Source organism: Anopheles coluzzii, chromosome 3 (assembly GCF_943734685.1).
Source record: "Anopheles coluzzii chromosome 3, AcolN3, whole genome shotgun sequence".
Lineage (NCBI taxonomy): Eukaryota > Metazoa > Arthropoda > Insecta > Diptera > Culicidae > Anopheles > Anopheles coluzzii.
This window is the reverse complement of record NC_064671.1, coordinates 67299818-67324444: the sequence shown is the minus strand read 5'-3', so window position 1 is coordinate 67324444 and position 24627 is coordinate 67299818. Positions and strand designations below refer to the sequence as shown.

The following is a 24627-nucleotide window of genomic DNA, read 5'->3' as shown; positions in this document are numbered from 1 at the left end:
GAATTTAGAGGTTTATTTTTTTATTTGTTTCGTATTTTTTACATAAAAAAGAATAATAAACAATCGTACAAAACTATAAAAATAAAACTTCATCACGAGCGCTAATCATTGAAGCATTTTAAAAATATTCTACTCTTTTTTTCTACCTTCCCTTCCATTGACTTATCATTTGCTGGCGGAATTGTTTTCAAAAGAGGAGCTCTTTTTTTCCTTAGGAGCTCTATGCTATCCTTAGAAGCGCTCCTTTTCTTCCCCGTATTTTCGACACATTAGTTTTGTTCCTCCGGTTTTACACGTTCGGTTCACGGGTACTTAGAAACACATTTAACTTATCACCATTCTGATGCGCGAGAAGGGATAACCATCGTACTAAATACTAAAACTCCACGATACACATGTGCTGTGTTCTGGTTGATTTTCTGCGAAAAAAAAAACGATTTTCAGCGACACTCTCTTCAGTTGCATCTTGATGATATTTCCTCTCAAGGTAGGGTTTGGATATTTGTTTGTGAATTTCAGACATGAGATTTGAGAGAAAAGATAATTGAACGAAAATGTATGATTAATATTAATTAGTGAAAACAAAACTGAAACAAAAATAACTCTTCTATTCCCCTTTATATCCTGTCTGATTAATACCACACGAAAAGTGTACATCCTTCCACTTGGGCACATTATTTCCTTTCCTCATTATGTTCCTCAGTTTATAAGTGCAATTATCAAACCACCGAAGCTCGCTCGGCAACGGTTAAATACCGCTGCATTAGTGACGCAGTTAAGCGATGCTGTACATCTTTTTGGGGAAGAGTTTTCTTTCCGCGAAGTGAAGTTTGCCAAGCAATCGGCATAAATTGTGGCTCTAAACAACCGAAGCGCTTCGCCCAAACTGTGTGTGACTGTGTGTGTATGCACCCGGATGTTTGCCGCAACGATAAATTACCGAGTTGCAAAAGTTTAGACATTCCTGAGCGCAAACATCGCGCAAAGCACCGCGCAAAGTGGTGTGCGGCGCGCGTTCAAGTATTTCCGCTAGAAAGTGTTCAGCGCTTTTGCTCAATTTTACCTTCCGGCATAAGTTTCGGGCGGAAATGGTGCATTCTGTTGGAATTCATGGTAAAACAGAGCCACTTGTTTTCCCGCTTGTTTTCCCTCGACAAAGTACTTCAGTAGCAAGGTTCACGCTGAAGGCGGAAGAAAAATCGCGCGATTGCGTTCCATTTGGGTAGACCGAGAGCGAAGAGGGTGTCGTGTAAGGATAGATATCGCAAATAATATATTTCTCCATGCCAGCCGGTACCCGCCGGAGACTGAAATGACAACGCACGTTAGTGTGGGCAAACCAAATGGAGTGGCAGCGACACTTGTTGGTAGATGTTTCCAATGTAGTTTCCTTACACTCGAGAAAAATAAAGCGATAATCGGATGTAGTTGCCGCCAGGGGTAGGGTACGTTCGCGAGCAATTAATTCGAAATCAGCAGACTCATCTAAATATCCATGCCCTGCCCATTTTTTTTTTCGGTCTCGTGTATGACTAATGTCGAAATATTTACTATGCATTCGAAATGTGCTGTTTCGATAGCGCTTTTATGATTGTTGTGCCTTCGTGGAACAAACCCCAAAAGATAATCAAACTAAACGATGCACGGAAAATAGAAAAACAACCATTTTTATCTTACATTTTTACACACAGATACAGCGAAACGAAACCCAACCCTTGCAAACCGAATCAATGAGTTCTATTGATAAACTGATCGTGAACCATAAAACTGTTCGGTTATCGGCAAACGAACAAAAGCAAATAGGAGCATAAACACCAGCGAAGGAACCAACCAACCAACCAACCAACCCAGCCTTTGTGCGAATGCAAAGCGCAATATTGTTGTGCGGTTGTGAGCGTTTCTTGTGTGTTTGCTGTGCTTATCAATTGGAGGAAGAATTCATTGTCGTTGCAGGCGAGTTTTTGTACTCAAACAGAAGGGGGAACTGTTTTTTTCGTCGGGCTTGATCATGCTGCTTTTGTCCGGATACCTAGTGTAAATGTGGTTTGATGAATCGATAAAGTTCGATATGACAATAATAATCCATTACCGCTGGGGTCGATGTGAGCGTGTTTGCTGTACAGAGTGCTTAACTAATTTCAATTGTATATGCTCGTTTAACGTTGAACAGCACACGATAGAAAGACATTATTTGTGGAATATTAAAAGATATATTAAATAATAGATTTTTAACGATGGCATGAAATTTATTTTTAATCATTAACAATTGGGATCTTTTCGAAACTAACAAGCTCATAATCGTTTTAATTGCAAATCGCGCCACAACACAAGTATTGTTGTAATTAATTTTTACAATAACTTAAAATTACAATAACTGGAGGAAAACCAAACATACTCAGAGAATTATAGCCATACACGCATAACTGATGATAGTTATAGATCCTGTTGATAGGGTAACAACTGTGTTAGCTGTATGATAATCTAACTATTGAGTTTCCAAGTTTATGACATGTCTTGCGTGAAGATTCCAAGATAAATTCTTTTTACATTGGAAGGTTGCATCCAAATTGTTTTTGTATCCCTGAAATGGCCGTGGATAGTATTCAGAGTGGTAGACTGAATCCTTTATTAATCTGTGAAATAAGTGAAATGTTACTGATTCAATTTGAGCTCAGATATGTTATAAGTCTAATCAATGGCAGGTTTACAGTGTCGGTGGCCCTAAGCAGTAAGAATAGTTGAGGCCCTCTGTACATGTTAATTATTATTAACGGTCGATTCGCTGGCACAGTGTTATTTCTTGTGATTCCCGAAAGAGGACGACACAGATAGTGTTTAGTGTGGTCAACGTCTACCACTGATCGGGTTGAGCATTTCCGAAGGATCCCGATCTAGGCTAAGCGAAAGATGCAAGGTCACTCTTTCGTCAAAGCCCACGACAAGTGACGGATTTTTTAGCGTCTCTTATAAAAAAAATTAATAATAAGACAGCTTAAAAACGCTTGTTTTCTATTTAATTTGCATATTCCGGGCGAAAGAATGAGTCCTGTTGCAGTGTGTAACAGTACATGATTACCGGGGGTACCCAGCACCTTGTATTATGTTGGCTAATGTAGTCAATTTCAATTTTGTTGCTGCCGTAGGGGGAGGAGTTCTCTAGGTTTGTTCTTTTCATGAAGTTTTTGCATTATGTATGCTTGAGTACACCATATGTAAGGCTCGCCTCAAACATGCCACAGTGCACACACACAAATGACAGGATCCTGTGTCATTCTACAGGTTGTGCCGATGGAAAACGAATCAGGTCATCAAATCGACCATATAATAACGCGCATTCTCCAATAACTTTAGACGATCCTGAAGACACCAATGAAGGTACTATCAAGCATTATCAAACAGTGTATTTTAGGATGAACATCTAACTACACGAGAGCCCATTACGGCGAACGGTAGAATAATGAACCAGCAACAATAATGTAGAAAATAGGAGTAGACTTTAAAAGACTGAATAATAGTTTTCATGGACAACAGTATTAAAAATGATTATGCATGCCCCATTCACTAGCGGGATCAATTAGATCAAAATATGTGTACAGAGTTAGAATGAAGCTTCTAAAGATTAGTACTCTTCTGAAGATTAGTACTCACAACTTGAAAATGCTTATATTTTTACTTTGATCGTAACTAAGTTTCTAATTCTTGATTTAATTGTATTGCATGTTATTTTAACATAAAAATTACCAAGTTAACGTAAAAAGATATCTGCCAAAAGGAACTGCACGTTTGATATCTACACCAGTGCTTCCTAAGATGATCGCCTTTTGTGGTGATGGAACTGCTAGGACTTTTTTCTGAATTTCTTTAATGGCTTGGAAAAAACATACTTTTCACCAAACAGGAGCATTTTCTGGGGATTTAATCTGATGCTTCAAACCCACAAATCAAACGTATTATCAGATAAACAAATGTCATAAGTCAATCGAAGATGAATTTACCCTTACCATCTATATGCCTTCCCTCTGAAGTTCTTATCGAACCATTCTAATGCCACCAAAAGACCAAAGACTCTTTTAGCAAGTATATTTTGTTTCTAGCCCTGCTTCTCTCACTTATTGTTTAACACTACTGTGTACAATCAAACCATTTCTTTCTGGGCGGTGTCCTTTTGTGTGGCTTTTATTCGTTTCTGTACCACCACAGTATCCGACCACACACAAGTATCAAATTTCGTTTCGTTCGGCATTTCCGGGTTTCTCGAAGCAGGCTCAAACGACGCCAACCGCACAATAAAACCGTTTGACCGGAAATAAGGCGATTCTTATCGGTGTTGTAGCAATCGGGGAAATCTGGCATTTGCTACTTAAGGAAGTGTTTTGTTTGTAGCTTATGAAATAAAGATATTAAGTGTAAGAATTTTAAAGAATGATTGAAATCTTGGAAAATGCTTGCCGCTTTATTATGTTATTATATTTTAACAAAGTAACTTCTCTTTGGCACAGTAGCTCTCGGTGATTTTTCCCATTGTGAAATGGTGCTTCATCGTCAACTGTTTGCTGCTGCGCGGTTATCAAATTATTCTAATTCAATCACGCTCTAAAACCTTTGCTGTAAAATTGCCAGTTAATGAAGTTGACTGGCTGGCGCTTACACATTGCCGTCTTTTGACGCCGCCTTTTGGAGCAGATTGGGAAAAATGTGTTCACTGGATAATTGCTTCACCGGGAATTAGTACGAATTCAGCTGCAAATGAGCCACCATTCATTGGGGGCACGACGCTACAGAAGAACCCAGCCAACAAACATCGAACCAGCCCCCGCTGTAAGGTTTGCGATTGGTGGAAAGCGTTGAACGTTGAATTTCACTTACAAGATTATATACGCGTGTGTGTGTGTTTTTTTTTTAAATTTCACCTTCTAAGTATTGGGAAAAAGTTTGTTCTCCTTTCCAACAAAGGAAAACATAATCTGTAAAATAATCTAACATCTCTCTGGTTTCCACTTAACCCACCCGCCTTGCTTTCGGGTCCTTCCGCCTTCTTTTTTGACCGTTTGTCGCATAACGCAACATAATATTGCTCCAAGAAAAGCAAAAAAAAAAAAAAGAATCAAGGGAGGCTTCCTCCTCATCCACTTTGTGCCGAACTTTTGGCCCATTTTATGGCTCCAGTGGAATGGTGCGCCCGTCCCGAAGAAAAGACCCGACGAAGATCCCGGAAAATTGCTTCATTATCGCTGATACCGTTTTTATGGCGCGCACACACAATCTTCCGCACTTTGCACAAAAGAAGACACCTCTAGAAATGGCGTGGCAGCGAATGGCATTTTTCACCAAATCTTAAACGTTCTAGCGGCGGGTGGTGATGCTGGGTTTTTGGAAAACTTAATTAGGTACAAAAGAAGCTTATTATGATTTAATGCTTGTTTGTTCGTTTGTTTGGTTCCTTTTCTTTTTCGGGCAGCTGAATGGTCCGGGTCGGGTGGCTTTTGTGTGGGACTGGGGTGGGTGTTGCAGTGTTTGTGTTGATTCTTGGTGACTGTTTGGCAGACAAGAACCGAAATAAATAAACCCAAAGATTCCAAGTGAAGTTAGTCGAACGTTTCAATTTGTCTTTTCAAAATCCTCAGAACGAGGCTTTTGCTTAGCACGAAAACATTCTTCCAATTCTTTCAAGCTCGTGTCTTATTTAACATGCTCATAATGCTTTTATGCTTCTTTACATTAACCGCCCTATTTCGCTACAAATCATAACCCAACTACCACCATTCAACCAACCAAGCAAGCGTGTTATCTCTCACGCCTTGATGTTTTGTGCAAACATTAAGCAAAGCGATAAGCAGCAACAGCAGCAACACTTCACTTTCGTTGCACTTCATTTGTTTCACTTTTGCGCGCCTTTCACTCCCCTGTGTTTTTTCCCCCGCAGTGGCAACTTCATCATCATCGCTCTTCAACCCCCTAACAACCCCTGACACACACAGCGAGAAGGAAGCCCGTCCCGAAATGAAGTGATTACCGTTTGATTGTTCCACCTCTCTCGCCAGGCTCAAACGATCAACGGCACTGGGAGTTGATTTTTCGCCATTACACCCTGCGAGGAGCTACGAGCAAGGCATTATTTGTACAGATTTGTGCGGTAGGGTAGGGTCCTTGTCCTGTTCCACACACACGCACGCAAACGGGGCGCTGTAGGCGTTTTTCACCCGCTGTGTGCGAACGCCGGTGTGAACAACAACAATTTGCTCGGTTGATTTCCATCGGTAAACGGTTGCGGTGTTGATGTCAATGAAAACAGCTCTAGAGAACCAACCGAGAGGGGTCGGTGCTTCTTCTGACGGTGGTGGAAAAATTGTCAGATAAACCGACGAGCACCGCCGCTGCACGTGGAGTAATAATTTCTTATTTATTTTGCCACTTCAATCTTCCCCCTCGGCTCCTTTTCTGTGTTTGACTTTACGTACCAGTCTATTATTTTAGTGTGCGTCATGCGGAAAATTGTGAATTATAGTGGTCAAAATTGAACTTTTTCTGCTAATTATGTTTTTTTGTAATTATAGCATTAATGAATACAAGTTATTATAATATTTAACACACATTTACATACATTAAATTAAAACATACATTAAATTAAATGGTATTTTACTTGTTTGTGATGTTTTTAGAAGGGTTTCTTTTCATAAAAATTAAATAAATAGACTATTTGGAATATTTTGATTGATAAATATCAAATATGATCAATGATTTTTTTAATAAGTTGCGTATGTTTTCAAAATTACAAAAATTCAATTTCCACCTCACACTCCACTGTGCAAATCTTCTTCACCCGCATCTTGAGCCGATTTGTTTCTTTCAATTTTCCCCTTGTCAGACAGACACACAGGGAGTGTTGAGCCTCTAAGAAAGGGAAAGTATGCTACCGTTCAAGGGTAAATGAGGGGGAAATTAATTTTCCCAAAAGACAAGGGGACCGAGATTTAAGCCGTCTTTGTTTATGCCTTGAGCTGTGCAAAGCAAATTGAAAAGTGACTTTTTGTGGCACAGGATTGGACTTCGGAAACCGTAAACAAACGACCAACCAATGGATATTCGTATAGCACTAAGCTAACTCCATGGTCCGCAGGTGAGATTTTGAGGTAGCAAGTGGCAGCTAAACGTGATTTGAATGTCACCTTTACGAGCACCTTTTGGGGTTCGCGGCCTAAGTTCCCGATTGTACTCCAGTTCGACCTGCCAGTCGTTAGCTCGGGGGTTACGGCTTCCGTTATCATTTGGCAGCAACCGGAAGTGGGCCAAAAATGGGCTATTCTTTTGCGGGTGTTTCACGTTCTCCCCAGCACATCATACAAGAGGGAAAAGCGAGCACATTAAGAGTCAATTCACGCATCGCTGTGTCACCTGTCGCCGTCGTCCACCCTCACGTCGCACGTACGCAAACGGATAACAATGAGTGTTAATAAAAGAATCATCATTCCATCCTCCCGCTTGTGTGTGTGTATTCCCACCGGTTCACGATCGAGGTGAGATTTTGATTGATTTTTTTATATTTAAATTCGCTTTGTTATTTACATGCGATGCCGATGGATGCTGTGTGAGCTTTGAACTGTGTGTGCGAGGATGCTGCTGATGATGATGGGTTGTTTGTGACGAAAAATGTTGCCCCGATGAGATACATGTGCGCGCGCCCTTTGGGTGCTTTTATCTCCTGCACATACATACAGTTTTGCACTGTGCAAGGGTTGTGTACCCCTTTTTGGCAACACCGATCACGTCCAGCGGCCCTGTAACAAAGCAAATGATGGTCATCCGGTGAAAAGTCGGGAATAATACACGGGCGTTTTGTGCAAAAACTGGTCCCCGTATTCTGTCCTCGCTGGCCTGGCTATTATGTACGCACAACAATAACGTGTATGCAACAATTGATGAAAGGATGGCTTTGATTTTGAGGGAGGTGTTGCTTTTTCGGGGAACAGTGAGAATAAAAGTGATATTTTACATGAAGTTTTAATAGTTGCGTTGAATATTTGGGTTTGAAAGCTGCAAGAAATTAAAGGATATTCAGAAGAGTTCCTAATTGGAAATAAAAACATTACTTTAGAATAGCATCTCTTTCTTTTGAAGACGGAGAAACTAGTTTTCTTTCTGTAGATGCTATTTATAGGGCATTGGATTGTTATTTTTGAACACAGACGACGTTAGGATATTCGCAGAATGATTGAGAATTGTGATCTGAAATGAAACTCCCACGGAGATACTCAGGTTTACTACACAGAAAAAAAGAGTTCGAACTTCTTGGGGGAGATTCGAGAACAAATACCCGAAGAAAAAAAATAATAAAGTTAGCCTAGCAAAATTTTGGTGTGTAGTTTGGAAAATAGAATTATTCTAGCACATTTTAACGAGAATTCTCATTAATGAGATGGTAAAACTAAGACAAATTACAACTGTGTCAAGATTATGATATCCTTAACAGATGATAAACTTCAATTTGAATCAACCTTTACGACCAATTATTTTGCCGTGTTTTCCTTGCAGAACATTTTAGAAATTAAATATCACTCTGCAAAAAACTGCAAAAAACATGCAAAAATGAATAAAGCCTTTTCTCCTCAAACTTCCGTTAATTCGTTAGTTGAAGTTTGTGACTCAAAATCAACTTTAGAAAATACTTGTAATTTTATTTTTTGAATCAAGATACCATTATTCTTTAGTATCATTTTTTGGCTATTGCATGTATACTACTGAAAGTATGAGAGTTTCCGGGGTTTGCCTCTCTTGAAGTCCAAATATAATTCCAATAATCAGAACAATGTGCAAATAACAATAAAAAAAAAACAATCAGTGTTTTCGATTTACTTAAAACTGTCTTTATTGATAGTGTATGACACTAAACACTGACAAAAAGAGAGCCTCTGCCAAATGGGGCCCAGAGCGACCCCACGTGTGTGCGTGTGTGACTAACGTGTTTTCCCTTTACAAACGTGTGTTTTTTCTGGTTCTTGATTTGAGCTGTTGTTTTCTTCCCTCTATTGCTTACTTAAAATATACACCGATGAGTTAACTAATCATAATAAGGTAACAATTTTGATTTATAATTTTGACACATTTCCTTTTCTCTCGAATTCTTTCTCCGTGTTCTTTGTAAACTAGCGGGAAAATTCAAGAGACCGGAAATGTATTAAGACTTGATCTGAAATTCACTGGGCTTATGTGTCTTACATGTCACTGTACACTTATAACATAAATTGAGCAACCTAATACTCCTTGCACACAACTCAGAAATCCTCCGTAAGAAAGAAGTCTGAAGCGCTGAATAGAATGCTAACTTCGTCGAGTGTTTGAAATGCGGTCAACCTGGTGCCGTTGTGCGGTATTTGCTTTCACTCGCTTCGTACTGATATGGCTCTGTAACACGGGACGCTCGGTTTCAACGCTCGGTTCACACTACTCTCTTATCACAATGTACACAATCCGTTATCATGCCGTAACTGTTTCTGTTTCTCCTCTCTTTCTCTCCCTCGACCATTTATCGTACAGGGAGAAGCAGAAATAGAAGGGCTTTTCGAAGCCCCCAAACCAGGTGGTTTTATTTTGGTTTGCGTTAGTCATTTTGCTCCCTTCTTTGCTCCTTACTCTCGCCATTGTTTTGTGTTGTTTTGCTTTTAGTACCTCACCTGGAGTGCGCGGGAACTCCCATTGCTTGAAAACAATAATGGATACCCCTTTCATCATCCTACAGATTTGTTTGACCCATTGTTTGTCTCCACTTATTTACTCTATACACATACAGATAAACAGCATTTTACATGGCCTTTTATCGCCTTCCTAAAAATTAACACATTACGCCCCAGGTTTAGTGTCTTCATAGATTGAAGAACGGACGCTGTGGAGCAGTACGCAATTACCCCGCACGGTTAGAACGCTTCCTCGGGAGCGATTGGGGATTATTACATTTTTACACCATGATCGCCTCACCCGATGAGATATGATTGATTGTAATTAATTAGACTACCTGTTACGAGCTTTTAAAAATAAACACTACCATCAAGAAAGTCTTAGGCGATAGACAACGATTTGATTGTGCGCGAGAGATAAAGAGTGTGAAAGTGAGTGAAAAGTGTGTACTAAAAAGAAAGGAAACAGGGATTGAGGCTGGATAGAGTAATAAATATCTTGTTGTTTTTTCATGAAAAAGCTTTTATGTTGATAATATTGCAAAATTAATTCGTGCGACACTATTCGCTATACCTTCTTGTCATGAAGAACCGCTGAGAAATTGGAGTCATTTATACGAAGGACACGACATAACACTATCATACACAGGGCTCTCTACGGTGCTGCGCCACCTTGCGGAAATGCCGATATGTATCGTGAGATGGAGAGAATTGCAAACACTACGCTCCCTAAACATTATGCTCGGCGCTGTAGCGCAGTGGCGTAGGTCAGATAATGTTGCCGGACTGTATCGGGGACGGTGGTGCGATCGGCGAGGGAGGTGACGCTTTCGGCGGCTTAATGTAGGACAGCGGCAGGGCGGCATGGGGAGGCACGGCATACGCGGACGGTACGACGGTGGACAGCAGGTGGGGTCCGTACAGGTTCCAGAACGCTTTCTGGTGCAGATCGTAGGCGAAGTGGTAGGACGGGAAGATACCGGGCGGTAGTCCGACCGGGGTCGTCAGCTGAGTGGGACTGAAGGATGTCCGGCCGACCGGGGACTGTGACTGGGGGGTGGGCTCCTTCGCTGAGGACGGGCCGGTACCGTTCGGGTGGTTGGCGCTGTTTGGGGTGGGCGATTTTACCAGTGGTTTGGGTTTCCTTCGCGGCCGGTACTTGTAGTCGGGATGTTCCTTCATGTGTAGGGCTCTGGAAAAGAGAATAGAGAACAGCGCTATTATTAAACGATATTGAAATTTAAATAAGAAGTGTGTGAAAATGTAATAAACTGTATAATCATAGTCAAATTATGTTTTAGTACAAGACGATGAACTTGTCATCGGTATCCAAAATGATGTTTGGAAGGCTGATTTGTATCGGTTCTGCTTCTGAATGAAGATTTTGTGTATTTGTCAAGCTACCAGAAAGCCTGCTTGAGCAAAAGTTTACACCCGTCCTGTCAAAAAATCCTAGTTTTGTGTGAGGTTTTGTATGAGGTTTTGTATGAGGTTTTGTATGGAGTGTTTAATGATTTCAGCCTCCAACTGTCAAACTCCATATTAAAAAAGCTGACTAGAATCGTGAAGTGTCTCAAAAATAGATATTCAGGATGCTAATAGAGAGACGTTTAAGATCTCGGATATATTTCGAAGTATTTCTAAAAACAAACAAATTCTAGTCATAACAAACCGGAATGGGAGTCCTTTATTATGGACTTCACAATTGAGTAAGTCATACTCCTCTACCACGGTTATCTGAAGTAGGTTTAAGTCAGAGAACATTTTGTTTTTCAAATAGATCCATTGTAATCTTGTAATCGTCCTGAAACGCAATTGAATATTGAAACTAATCGCATTCCGACTTCAAGAGGCTAGAACCAAAGTAACTCAGAAATCAATTTCTTGATATATGTTTATAGACATCTGTTGGCTATATCTCTTGATTGTTATCATCTTGGATATGATCTGTGATCATGCTGAAGTTATCTAATATTGTTATTATTTGTTTGTTATCTTGAATTTTTCTCATATTATCTTCATAAATAACGAATTTTGTAGTGCATACTACCTTTCATTTATCTTACGCACACGTTATTGGTTATTACAGGTTTTTAGGCTATATGTTCTTAAAATGCGATATTCGATCTACCCTGATATCTTCGAAGCTCGGGAACAGACTCGATATCCAAGTGTGTTGAATATCGTTAAAGCTTCCATAAAAATCCATATGTTGAACGTAGATCTCTTTGGTTTAGTTAGTAAAATAAGATTATAGACATCGGTAAAGTGGACAAAAAATATCATTGTTACAAGAAATACATCGTAAATTCCTAAAGAGATGGTTAGGTACACGGTAAAGAATACAAATGTAGATAATCATAAAAAGATATTAGGAGGTAAATTATCAATTTTGCTCAATACATTATAGTGACACTGGATTGTAAATAGTACATCAAAAGTCTTAGATGACTATCCAAATCTTCTATTAATCACCTCATCAAACAAAACTGTTTTGCGGTATATTTTACCGACATTAAAGTAAATATTTTACTGATCGCTACAAAGAATCAATTCGAACCGCCGCGGGTTTTGTTCAAACTAAAGATAAAATATACATCCTAAAACATCAGCGTTTTTTTTTACTTTCCATTCGCCTCCCATGAGGGTCGCCCTGAGGTCGCCCAGCTGCCGCACCAAACCGCACCGAGAGAAAAGGCATTGAAATTAACACGAAACTTATCAGTCCAACGTGTTGACATTGAATCAACAACGACGGTACAGCCGCTCGTTCCCTTACCCCTTGTGTGTGTGAGAGAGAGGGTAATTTCGTAATCGATAATTTCCATGTTTGCCTTTCATCGCGTATCGAACACGTTGGAATCGAAATGGGTTCGGAGAATTTGATGATCCTGTGTGTTGAGTTCGAAAGCAACATCACCATTGTGTATGCATTGTGTGCATTGGTAGCCTTTTGCTGATAAGCGTGGACGGGTTTGACGGTTAATTCCCGCGCGATATAATTCCGAGAAATGAATAATTGTAGCGGTCTTCTTTCATTTTCTTGAGAAAATTGAAGATTTAATATCAGAAGGCAATGGAAACTTCATAGAATGGTAAGATGATATTTCAAATTCATATTTCATGGAAAACGTGCGTGCCATGGAAAAAGCGAATTCTGAATTTTACTTTTTTGAGATTCTTTTTTGTATGTTTTTAAATCATTCCCTACACAATAAGAGCTCATAACCTTTGGTGACCCTTTAGTTTGCGAATGTTATTGCAGGATTATTCGTGTAAAGTTAAGCGTCTAGCAATTTAGCCTTCTTTTGTTGTCCTCTATTCACAATAAATCGAATGAGTTAAGGATAATCCGGCAAAATAATCAAATAAACGTTTGCATCATCCCGAACCGTGTGCGCCGCGCCACCAAAGCAAACATAAAATTGGATGAAAAAGATTCGTTTGTTCCTTTTTTCTGAACACACTGGTTGACTGACTGGTTCGTCCACAGCAGGACCGTTAGAAAACTGGCAGTTCGTTTGTTAGCATCGTTCCAAAACGCGGATGTTCCACAGGGTCCCCACTCCGTTCTGAACAACTCCTGCAAAAACAACTCCACGCGATAACAATGCGTGACAATTGCGCTATTAATTGCATACGGCACAATGAAATGCGCTACAAAATGAAATAAAATAATACGCACGCAAGCACGCACGCACTCAGGGGCTGACAGAGACACACGCGCCACCACGCGCAACCTACGAGAAGCCTAAATGATCATCCGAAGCTGGGGAGAAAAACGGTGTGGCGTTGTTGGGCGTGGGATGGGCTTTTCGCACACGCCTTTTTAAAAAGAGGAAAAATCTTTTCCTCCTCATCCCCATTTACCGCTGGCGGTGGGCGAACGATGCTCACTACAAAGTGAGAGGGATTATGACAGCGCGATTTGTATACGCAAATCCAACAATCGCCTCCAACAATGGCGGAGCGGATGGAGGCTGGAAATTAATTTGATCCTGTTTTTCATTATTTCATCGAGCGTACCATTTGTTCGCTCATTATGCTACTTTTGTTACGCTCTGGCGATGATTGTTTCTTTTTTTGTGGGTTTGTGTGTGTTGATGCTGTTGTATGTGGTCTATTTTTTGCGCCGAGCGAATGACGACTCATGGATGTGATTTTTCTGTCGAAATCAATGTCTGCGAGTACGGGTATCAGCGTTTTAAGCCGGAAAGGAATCGTAAGGAAACCAGCCTGATTTACACTCATTGGCGACAATTTGATGTGGTGTTACTGCCGTACTTACCCACGGCTTGTAATCTTTCCGATAGGTTGGTTTGACGAATGTGCCGTGTCGAAACAGGCACCATTGCTAATGCGGATGTAAGGTTTTCGCATGCATGAAATTGAATTGGGGAACCAATTTGTTGAAAGAAATCCAACAGAGGGGGGAAGCAACTTTTTTGGTGTTAATATGGAGTGATGAAGAGTAACACGTAAAATTTGTGTTAAATTTACGGTTGTGCAAATTTGTGAATGAATTTCGTTGCAAAAAAGGGTTGTCTTTATCAACATGGTTTGTTTTGCTGTAAATTCCATTGCTGTTGACATCAAACAAGTCAAAATAGTCAAAGCAAAGCTCTTACAAAACAATGTAAGAACATCACTTTGGGTCAATTTAAATCGAACTTAAAGTTTAGATGTATTGCTGTTCTTTTGATAGATGTTTTACTGTAGTTTTTATCAGTTAAATTTTTTTTAACCGGTTTTGATAAAGTTATATTTACACACTCACAATTACCCATTTATTGTTAGTCAAACCTTTTCGCAACTAACTTACGTCTAAGGACTTTACGTCATTTTCATACCGTTAACCATTGGTTTCCGCACATAAGGCATGTCAAATAGAACAGACTTCTTTGTTACTACGTGCATTTTGTCTATGTATATTAATTTTATCGAAAAAATGAGTTATAAAAACAAAATATTTGATTTTTTGTTTCGTCACGAAATTTAAAATCATGTGAGCAAGAGTTCTAATCTCACTTAAATTGTCCATGTGTCTCGTAGATAATGAGGAATAAATGTTAAAATAGGAAATATAAATGATTTATTAGTTTTTATCCTCAAACATGTCGAAAATACAATAAATTATACAATAAATTCACAAAATAACTCGAAATAACACACTTGAATCTATGTTTTAAGGTTGAATAAGAACTCGCAAGGCTCAAAATATATTTTTAAAGTATATATAATTTAAAAAAATGTGGTAGATAAATTATATTATCAAATTAAATACACGTAAACAACTTTTGAATCCTGGGAACCTTACTTCAAGTGACGAATTGTCAAAATGCTCTAGATTACTCCACCTGATATTTTTAATCCACCTTGATCAAGATGAAGAAAACGCCAAATCAGACGTCGAATGTCAAAGAATTAGATTTAAAATATAAATTGCGCTATTAAAACTAAAACATTGTCGTTCTGCTTTAAAGAAGAAAACACGAATATAATTCAAACTATTTCAGAAAGAAGATAGATTAATTTGCTGAAGTTGCATTAAAACATGAAGATGATGGATAAGTGTCTGAAAAAGGAAAATTTGTTCCCAAATGAAATTACAGGGTTGCTCTAACCAGCTTAGAGCTGGAAGCTTCATTTCCAATACGTAAAATCCCAATTCACCAATGTCAAATGTGTATCGAACATATGCAAAGCAACCAATCACAGATGATTGGAGTTTCCATAGTTATTTTTGAAAGGTATTTTAAGAGATTGAATTTTAATGGCTAGAGAAACCCTGTAAAAGTACGTAATTGTATGTATGATCTGCACTTTGAGCTGGGATTTTTTTTATCGATTTTTATAACTTGAGTTTTTTTTATAATTTATGGTAAAAAGTTATTTAATTGAAAAATTCATGTCAAACATTACCTTGGACATCAATGAAATGAAAAACCATTTTTGTCGTTTAAAAATGAGCTCAATTGTTAAGTACAGAATTGAGGACTGCAATATACAATATTGATCGACCGTTTTTTTATCGTTTAGCTTAGAAGCATGGAAGCAAATTTCTGCAATCTCAAGCGTTTTTGGTGCAGTGTGATACAGCGTCCGGAAGAAACGTAACACCTTCCACCACCCTCCCGACTATCCTTCATTCCCGCTGTGTTAAAGTGGCTATCTCTGTCGACACTATGCCAACAGTGCTGACGACCTGATAAGGGGATTTTGTTGCTGACTAAACGAAGGTGTAAATGCCGTTTCATGATACGGCCGGAAGGTGTGCACGTTTCTTTTTGTGCACCTTCCCCACGTGGGTGCATGCATGATTTCAGTATGCGCGCGTGTGTGTGTATTGTTCCGGATTGTTGAAAAATGCGCGCAACAACGCTTATCAGATATGACACGGAAAAGAAAAGGAACGGAACGGGAGGTCGTCATATCGATAAGTGTCATCTTTATTGTTTGCAAAATCATCTGCGATAGCGTACGAAAGCCATGTTTGTGGTGAGGAGCTTCACTCGCGAATTTAAAAGCATGTTAGGAATTCCGACTTCCATCACAATAACTGAAGGCATAATTTTGTGCGTCTAAATGTCCGTTTTGTGATTTCTGTGGTTCTAAAATAGGAATATTTTATGTTGTGTTTGCTAGCACACTGTAAAAGATGGTAAACGTTTTGAGGAAAACACTCGATAAGCAGAAGCTGCGCATCCGCAGCGAGTTTCCATAAGTGTCTTCTTCTGTGTTATCTCACTCACGTTAAGCATTTTATGGGGACAGTGTCTGTTGTTGCATCAGTAGCAATGAGTTTTATCTCTTCCTTAGGTTACGGTCTCGTTTCAAAAGTCATTTACTCACACGAACAGAGTAAAAAACAACGGGAAAAACACAAGAACCATTCTTCTCGCCATTGCCATGTAACAAACAAAGAGGAAACAAGACTCACCAAAAACGCATTAAACCTCAATATCTCGAGTGTGTGTACGCGCAAAACATGAGCTCTAAATTAGTTCGGTGTAACATGAATCCTTGACTTGGTTTGAGATAGGCACAGACACATTCTCATTGCGGTTGCCTTCCCTATTCATCCTAGATAGCGCTTTTTTCCGCTCGCTCGTTGGCTTTTCTCATTGTAATTTAGTGTTGCCACTTGATCTCGCTGCCATAATAGCGGGCGTGAGTCAAGGACTTCCTTTTTCAGGACGAAACAACGAACCCCATACAAAGAATAACACAGAAACTAATAAATTTATCTGTATTATTCTGCTGGTCTCTCTTCGCAGGCTCCTTTTAGGAAGGATATCATCACACCGGCAGGATTCTTTTCCAGATGTTTGCGTTAAGATCGTTGCTGACTGCGCTATGCTCTTTTTTGGCTCACAGACACACATGTGTCCGTGGATGAATAGCTTCGTTGCCGGAATTGTTTATTTGCTCTAGTGCCGCCTCGTGTGAGTGTCTTTTATCTGTTTCTGTTTTTCTTTTCCCTCTCCGTTGCCTGATGATCGGTTACGGAAAAAGTTCGTAGTTCGAGCCGAAATTAAATAAAATGTCCTTGTCTGGCACACACAATTCCGCTCGCTCTCGTGTCCACCACAATGTATCTATTAGTTGGAGGGATCTTTCCGGTGCCAAAGCTAAGCTTAATGTAATCAAGGCTCTAGCTTCATGGTTTCCGAAAGAAATCAGCAAACATTCGCCACACTGTTCGCCTTTTCGCCACTACAAGGGGCGCTCCCCCTTGTCAACAGCGATTGCACTCCGTTCGGCTTGTTGGATACACGATTGCTGAACGAGTGAACCACTCTGCCGGTCCCGTTGCCAACTTGATTGTTTGTCTTTGCGAAGAAGGGGCCAGTGTCGGAGCACAATGGGCTTAAAATTGAAACACAACACAGTCCCGATGAGAACATTTAAGCCTTATACAATAGAGGCTTTGCCGGCTAAAAGGCCTGCATTTTGTATGTGTGTGTCGTGGCTGCCCGACACACAAAAAGGCAGCAATTTGGAGCGTTTTATCGACACCCCTGGGTTCGTTTGTTTTAACTCCGGCGTGTGCCTGTCGGCTGGAGACGGACTGTCGGTGTTCTGCACATTGCACACAGACGTCATCGGAACTGCACTGGAATGCAATGCATCGGAATTGCAGTGTGTGTGTGCTAACACTTAGTCAATGCGTAAATAATGAATCCTTTCTTTGGTGGAACAATGGGACAATATTGTGCAAGGGGGAAGCTAACACCATTCTTCCATGTTAAAGTGCATGATGATTAGAGTTGTATGACAGTACTTCATTGAATGACAGGAAAAATTGACAATCGAATATTTTTGTGATAAAAGTGTATCATCAGAAGAATCATCACCAGACTGGAGACTAACTAAATCATTAATAATCTCATTACGTCTGGCTTCTTGTGTGGCTTTGTTTATAAAAGTGTTTTTCCGGTCGTAGGAATGCCAGTCGGATGATCCTGCCAGTGGGGGGAAGTAATTAAGTCGTTTCATTCGCTTAATTACTGTCCATTTCCTACCCGGAAAGGATATATTTCCCTGGACAACGTGTACCGTTTAGCTACCGGGCATGTAAGGTCCGGTGTTGCTCTTCCCGCTTGGTGTGTGTGGTAGGTCAGAGAGGGATATGAAAAGCAATAAGTGAAAGTGTAATTTGTACGGCAAAATGGGGAATACGGAATGATCATTGTCAGTAAAGCAGTGGATTGAAGTAGCGTAAAAATGAAAAAAGAGCTTTGGGCTTTAGATTTGTTTTAATAAGCTAAAATATGATATTTAATGTATACAATTAAATTACTTGTCACGTGAAAATACTCGTTTGGTGAAAATAATTTCATGTTTGTGCATATTTCAGACTTAAAAAAATCTGTTACAGGCTACTTCCACTAGAACCACTATAGTCTTCTCGTCATTTATTCAACTACAAATATGTCTTAATTAAATGTATGCGTCATAAGAACGTTCTTAATCAAGGAAGACATTTTGCTGGTCAATGAATGTTGAAAACAAATATCTTTTAAGTTATTTAGGCGTTTTGTATTGTTTTAATTTGCTCTACCAAATTTTCACTTTTTTCGTCAATTCTTAGATTTAATAGAGTGTAATTGTTACAAATATGTTGCTAATTCCCGACAATAGGGTCCTTCCCGTTTTAAGTCAGTTGGCAGAAATTTCAGCCTGTCAGCTGTTTGCATTGTATAGCAGTTTTCGAGCAGCTATCTAAGTCGGTATAACATACAGGTAGGCTTATCCGAAGGTGTATGGGTTTAGAAGGCTGATTTTTATCACTTCTGCTTCTTAATGAAGATTTCAAGAGTGTTTTGTGTATTCGTCAAGCCTCCAGGAAGCTTGTTTGCGCAAAAGTGTTCACCCGTCCTGTCAAAAAATGTTATTCAAATTTAGTTATAAAAAACGTACCATGAGAGTACCTGGTTTACATACTCTTTGATTCTAGATTCCCCACCTGATTTCTCTAATGCACATTGCGATAAATGCATACACGACCTTGTTTTGACATCTTTTCGAACAGGTACTCGAATATAATTCTGGCTTTGAGGCTAAAATAATCTAGACTGAAAATTGCAGGCTAGTTTTATGTGTGGTTTTGTATAAAGTGTTTACATGATTTCAGCCTCCAGCTGTCAAACTCCATACAAAAAACTGACTAGAATCGTGAAGGGCCTCAATGCTTGAAAATGCTCCTAATAAAGCAGTAAGTGTGTTTGTAACCTTGTTTAAACTTCTATACTATATCTCTATTAGTCTACGTCTTCAGAAATACTTGTGCGTAAAAATTAAAACTATTCTACAATGATGTAGTTAATGAATTATGAGACTAGAATCAATATTGTCAATTTTCATTGTCTCAACACTCTTGGCTATAAGGAGCACGAAATTCTGCAGGAACATGAATATATTTTCAACGTAATGTAAATCTTTCTTCTTTCTTTGAAAATCAATTTAGAAGCTCACTGATAAGTTCATCGTGGGAGGCAACGTCTTCATTAATATTGAGTATTTTTCCGCGAATAATGAAAACAAATCCCTTATCACGGCCGTTATAATCCACCCTTCCGTGATTATTTATTATTTGTCCATGACGTATGCCTGTTTGCACGGGAGATTTAGATGCCTGCTTAAGTAAGCTACGCTTTATCAACACATACGCTAACATTCTAGATTTTGTGTGTCTTTCAATTGAATTCTTTTCCTATATGTCATCCAGATTAATTAAACAGTCAATAGAAAACCACTCGAACGGAAATCTCTGAAATCTGTTTAAACCGAAAAAAGGGTAAATCGTATTCAGTTCACTTTTCTTCTCGAACAGATGCAAAAGTGTCATTTGTCACAAGTGTGTCCTGACCAGGGGCTTCTAGAAGAAACATTGGTAAACAATCAACAGCGCTACTTCACATCCCTACTTGACCAATCGTCATATTTTGTGCTCGTTTCGTTCGAAACCAGGGGAGGGGTTCTCCTTTGTTCATCACTTGACAACGAATGCAAATTATGATTGTTTAGTGCAGTCAGAGTGTCCTCGAAGCTCGGCAGGGATGTTTGGGCTTGGGCTAGCACACTGTTGAAACTGTCAACCGACGGCTCCGGTCGGGTGGCAGGGTGTCACGTCAGTTGTAAATATTGTCCCGAAACGAGAAAGAATGATGAAAATCCATCAGCGAGCAACAGAGGGTCTGTTTTGTCACACACGCGAGTCGAGATTTCCGTTCGGCTTTAGGCTTCAAAATTCGTTCCAGATTTCCAGTGCCGTCTGAACCGTGTTTCATTCATTTCTCTTGTTTACTTGTGCCGACATTGGCCGTCATTGGCTGTGTGCTGTCGGCAAAGGATCGCCACCAAAGAGAAGCATCTGGGTGCATGTGTGTGCATATGAGGGGCTTTAGTTTTTTTTTGTAAAGATGTTTTCTTTTCCTTTGCTTTCTCCGACTATAATCATCACAATAGTTCGTTATGTTCATCGCATCAAAGTAATGGAAACTAATGAGAATGGTGCAGGCGAACACTAAAATGAATTTATCGTAAAACGCGTAGGCTTCGTGTCACATGTTGTGGTCTAGAAGTAATAATTGCTTTAAGTAATATTCAAAATATTCATCTCAATACAGCAACTAGCTCAATGTTGGTTGCATTTACTGGGAATAGTTCTTCCCCGTCTCTGTTCCATCTCGCTATTGCATGATCATCAACTCGATTGTTCTAGATTTTGTTCTGGCTCTCTTTCATCTGCCGGCCGATACTCGTGGCCGATAAAATACATCTGGTTTTGATTGGCCAAATCCATCACACGATCACCATGTATGCATAAAAGTGTTGTGTTCCTGAAAGCCGCCAAACACATGTAGGTGGAACGTTCTAGCTTTTGTGCCCGCAGCTGTACAATTATAAAGTGCCCGAACGTGTACAGTGGGATGTTTGTTTTTGTTTTATTCTGCGACAAATACTGCAAATAATGTGAACCAGTTTTTGAACAAAAAATACCCCAAAGCATTGTGGCACATATGTGGGGAGTTTTGTGTAACATTTGTTTGCCAAAATTTGGGTGTCCTCAATTTGAATTATTGTTCGAAAACTTGGGCCAATTTGGTGCCCTCAATTTGAATTAATGTTACGAAAAAATTACGGGGCTCAACACGCAATACAATTGTTTGTCCGTCTACTTGATTTAGGTTTATTTTCTTGTAAAAGTAGGTTCTGCTATCAATTAAAGTGGCACGTGTTATTATGTATTTTTCAGTTCTTAGAGGTAATTCTTGATACAGCACTGTGTATCGCAGCACTGTGCACATATTGAGCTGTTTACTATTTCTTATTTAGAGGGTGCAATTCTATGTTATTTTATACGTTTGTTATCTTTCTGTTTTAAATACACTTTTTATCAGTTTTTAATGTTGTATTTGAAAGTGATATTAAACTTCTGCACAAAACGCGGATTCAATTGAAAGCGTATGTAAAGGAAGTTAGGTAAAAAGTATAAATTCCAGCTTTTATCGTTTGTTTGAGCATTTTACCTAGATATGTGTACTACAAAACTATTTTTTTTCTCTTTACTAGTTAATTTAGCCCGGTTAAACGGCTGAGCAGTCAAATTTCATAGTTATATACAAAAACCCAGGCATGCGATATTTTATTTGCTTTATTAATTTTTTTATATATTTTTTAGTATGACTCATACTTGTTCCTGTTCCTGCCAGGTGTTTTATTCGATCTAATTTCCTGCTAAAGCCTTAGTCGAAGTCTTCAACAATTGGAAACAGAGTGCCAGGCCCGGTTATGCATCTACTTAGTATTTTGGTATCAATTATTTTTATTCACTTCATGGGACAAACTGTTTTCCTGAACTCTATTTCTATCGAAAATTGTATTTATACCTATTTCCCTGTTCCTGTCCATTTTTATGTCCAGGTGTTTATCTTGGCTATCCTTCGTAGTTCTGGTTATACTTTGTCTCCTTATGTTATTTCGAATACTAAGCTAATGTGCTGAGTTAACTCTTATATTTGTCACTTTTTATTAAGTTTTCATAATTTCTGGGCATATTACATACAACGTATGTTTAGAACAAATTGTACTAAAAACCAAAGCTTCATAACTTTTTTTGAAAAATAAAGCGCAGCAAATAACTGTTGGCACTGAATTTTTGAGTCAACTTCCAAGAAAATATCCGTAAAGCAATGAATTATATCGCTCTCACAATTGAAGGTAAAACATAAATCCCTCTATCGATAGTACAGCACTTTTAGTACAAGCAAAATCCCGGTTTAATATTTTACACCGTAACGATAAACTGCAAATCACTCTTCGCGTCGCCATAATCCCTGCGATTAAATTACTGCACTAGTATAATAGGAATACAGCGAAATCGTAACCTCCCCAACAATGCCCTAATATCAGCAAAATTAGTAATGGGCTTCGCGGAATAGGGCTTAAGCCTATCCAGGGGAAATCGATCAAACCGGGCATTAAAATCATTTGTTACAATTCCGCTTGCACGTTTATGATGATCGATAACACGAGGCACTTTTGGGGGTGGAGGGGGGGGGCGGTTGAAAGTGAACCATCATCATCATCATCGTCACCATCGTAAAGCGTGGGATTGTGGTGGTTTTTGGGTGGTCGCTTATCACCTCATAATGTCTTCGGACCAGCTCTTTCTCTCTCTCTCTCTCTCTCTCTCTCTCTCTCTCTCTCTCTCTCTCTCTCTCTCTCTCTTCTCCACGCTCATTAGTCCCTTCACCTTGCTTTGTTCATGTGATGTAAACACAAACACGGCGAACAAATAAAAATAGCGTGACTCAGGGAGAGTTCTTGTGCAATTTTGGGGCACCTCAAATGGGACCTTGAGATATTTACGACATTTCGCAAATTTGCCTCATCATCATTATCGAAGGGATGAATAATGCCGTCGGGAATTAGAGAGGTCAGCTTACCTTAACCGCTTGGCTTCATCGATGAAGGGTCGCTTTTCGCCCTCGGTTAGCAGCTTCCATTGGGCGCCGAGGTTTTTGGAAATCTCCGAATTGTGCATCTTCGGATTGTCCTGTGCCATCTTGCGGCGCTGACCGCGGGACCACACCATGAACGCGTTCATCGGTCGCTTGATGTGTTCGCCGGCGCTGGCGGGGCTGTGATTCTTCGATGCCATAGTCATGTCCATGGTGATGATGGAGGGGTTTTGGATTGAGTGGTCTAGAAAGCACTTGTTTCGCCTACTTTCAAACACAAATACGCACACAAACAATAGAGACAATAGGTATCGCTCGACTGACGAGATGACTTCTCATAAACCGTTTCACCGTTTATCGCTTCCTTATTTGCGTGGTCTTTAGTAGACAACACACACGGGATCTCGTGCGCTGGAGCTGGTTATCACGAGGCGCTTTCCCACACCAACAGGAGAAGTGGTCTTATCTGCGCGTGTTACAATTGTATCTTAGCCGGCACAAACTCCACCCAATTCGATTGATGTTGGTGGCTCTATTCCGCTGCTCTTTTCCTATCAAACCAATAAACACATGGCACACTCATACGCCGAGCTCTACAATCCGGAAACAGGCGGCCGATTAAACGCTTCACTATCACCACACGCGGGTGTCATTTTGACCACGCGGAGAACAAACACCTAACCACAGACGCACTCAAATAACCAACAACTGTCAATAGCCACTAATCATGAGCTGGAAAAGCAATCCAGTGACCCGTGGAAACGCAATGTAACGCCACCACCCGAAACGCGACTACCCAACACGCGATACGCGATCGGACATCTCGTGCAGATGTTGGCGTGTGGAGCAACGGGTTTGTCTGACTGAGTGAGTGACTGACTGGCTGGCTGACTGTCTCGGGCACGGGCTCGAGCGTGATTGGGACGCGCTGAGAGATTCCGATGTTTTCACGCTGGGTTCTAAGCGCATAATGGTCCCTATCATAATCTGTTCCACTGTTGATATTTTGATAAAAAAACAGGGAAAGACTAAGCGGAGCTGGGTGTGAATGAGCGGTGCACGTGAACCCACATTGCGTTCGCTCTCGCACATTTGCCCGTTTTGGTTGTGTATGCGTGTGTGTGTAAGTGTGCTTGGCCAGAATGTGAAGAACGGTGGCGTTCCGGGAGACCAGAAAGGAGCAGAAAAACACATACAATCATGGAACAAAAAAAGAGAACGCAAGTCTCTCTCCCACTCTTTTGCTCTCTCTTTTCATACACTACAATGCGCTCGACTAAGATTGAAGAGCATGAAAAGAATCCTTTTGTGTGGGTGCGTGTGTACGTATACGTGAGAGTCAAAAGTGAAAAGCAGGAAAAGTCATTTTCCATCCGTCCGGCTCGCTCGTTGTCGTTGTCCTCGCAGATGCGTTGTTGTTTGTGGAGGATCTAACAACCAAAAAAAAAAAACACAAACGCTCGGTGTTTTACGCACATGTGTGTTTGGCA

General features: G+C 39.9%; 1 protein-coding gene across 2 annotated transcripts; it reads right to left on the bottom strand.

Moving 5' to 3' along the window:
* Positions 1-8838: 8838 nt before the first annotated feature.
* Positions 8839-24126, bottom strand: LOC120957979 (transcription factor Sox-14-like). 2 transcript variants are annotated; one of them, XR_005752001.2, is made up of 3 exons: positions 23123-24126; positions 10243-10860; positions 8839-10118 (listed from the first exon to the last, which is right to left on the bottom strand). XR_005752001.2 is itself a non-coding variant. In XM_040380474.2 (2 exons), the coding sequence occupies exons 1-2, from the start codon at positions 23347-23349 to the stop codon at positions 10437-10439; spliced, it is 651 nt and encodes a 216-aa protein (XP_040236408.2). In that variant the 5' UTR covers positions 23350-24126; the 3' UTR covers positions 8839-10436. The 2 variants fall into 2 exon arrangements, 1 of the variants encoding a protein (XP_040236408.2); XM_040380474.2 differs by having other exon boundaries at positions 8839-10860.
* Between the last annotated feature and the right edge of the window lie 501 nt (positions 24127-24627).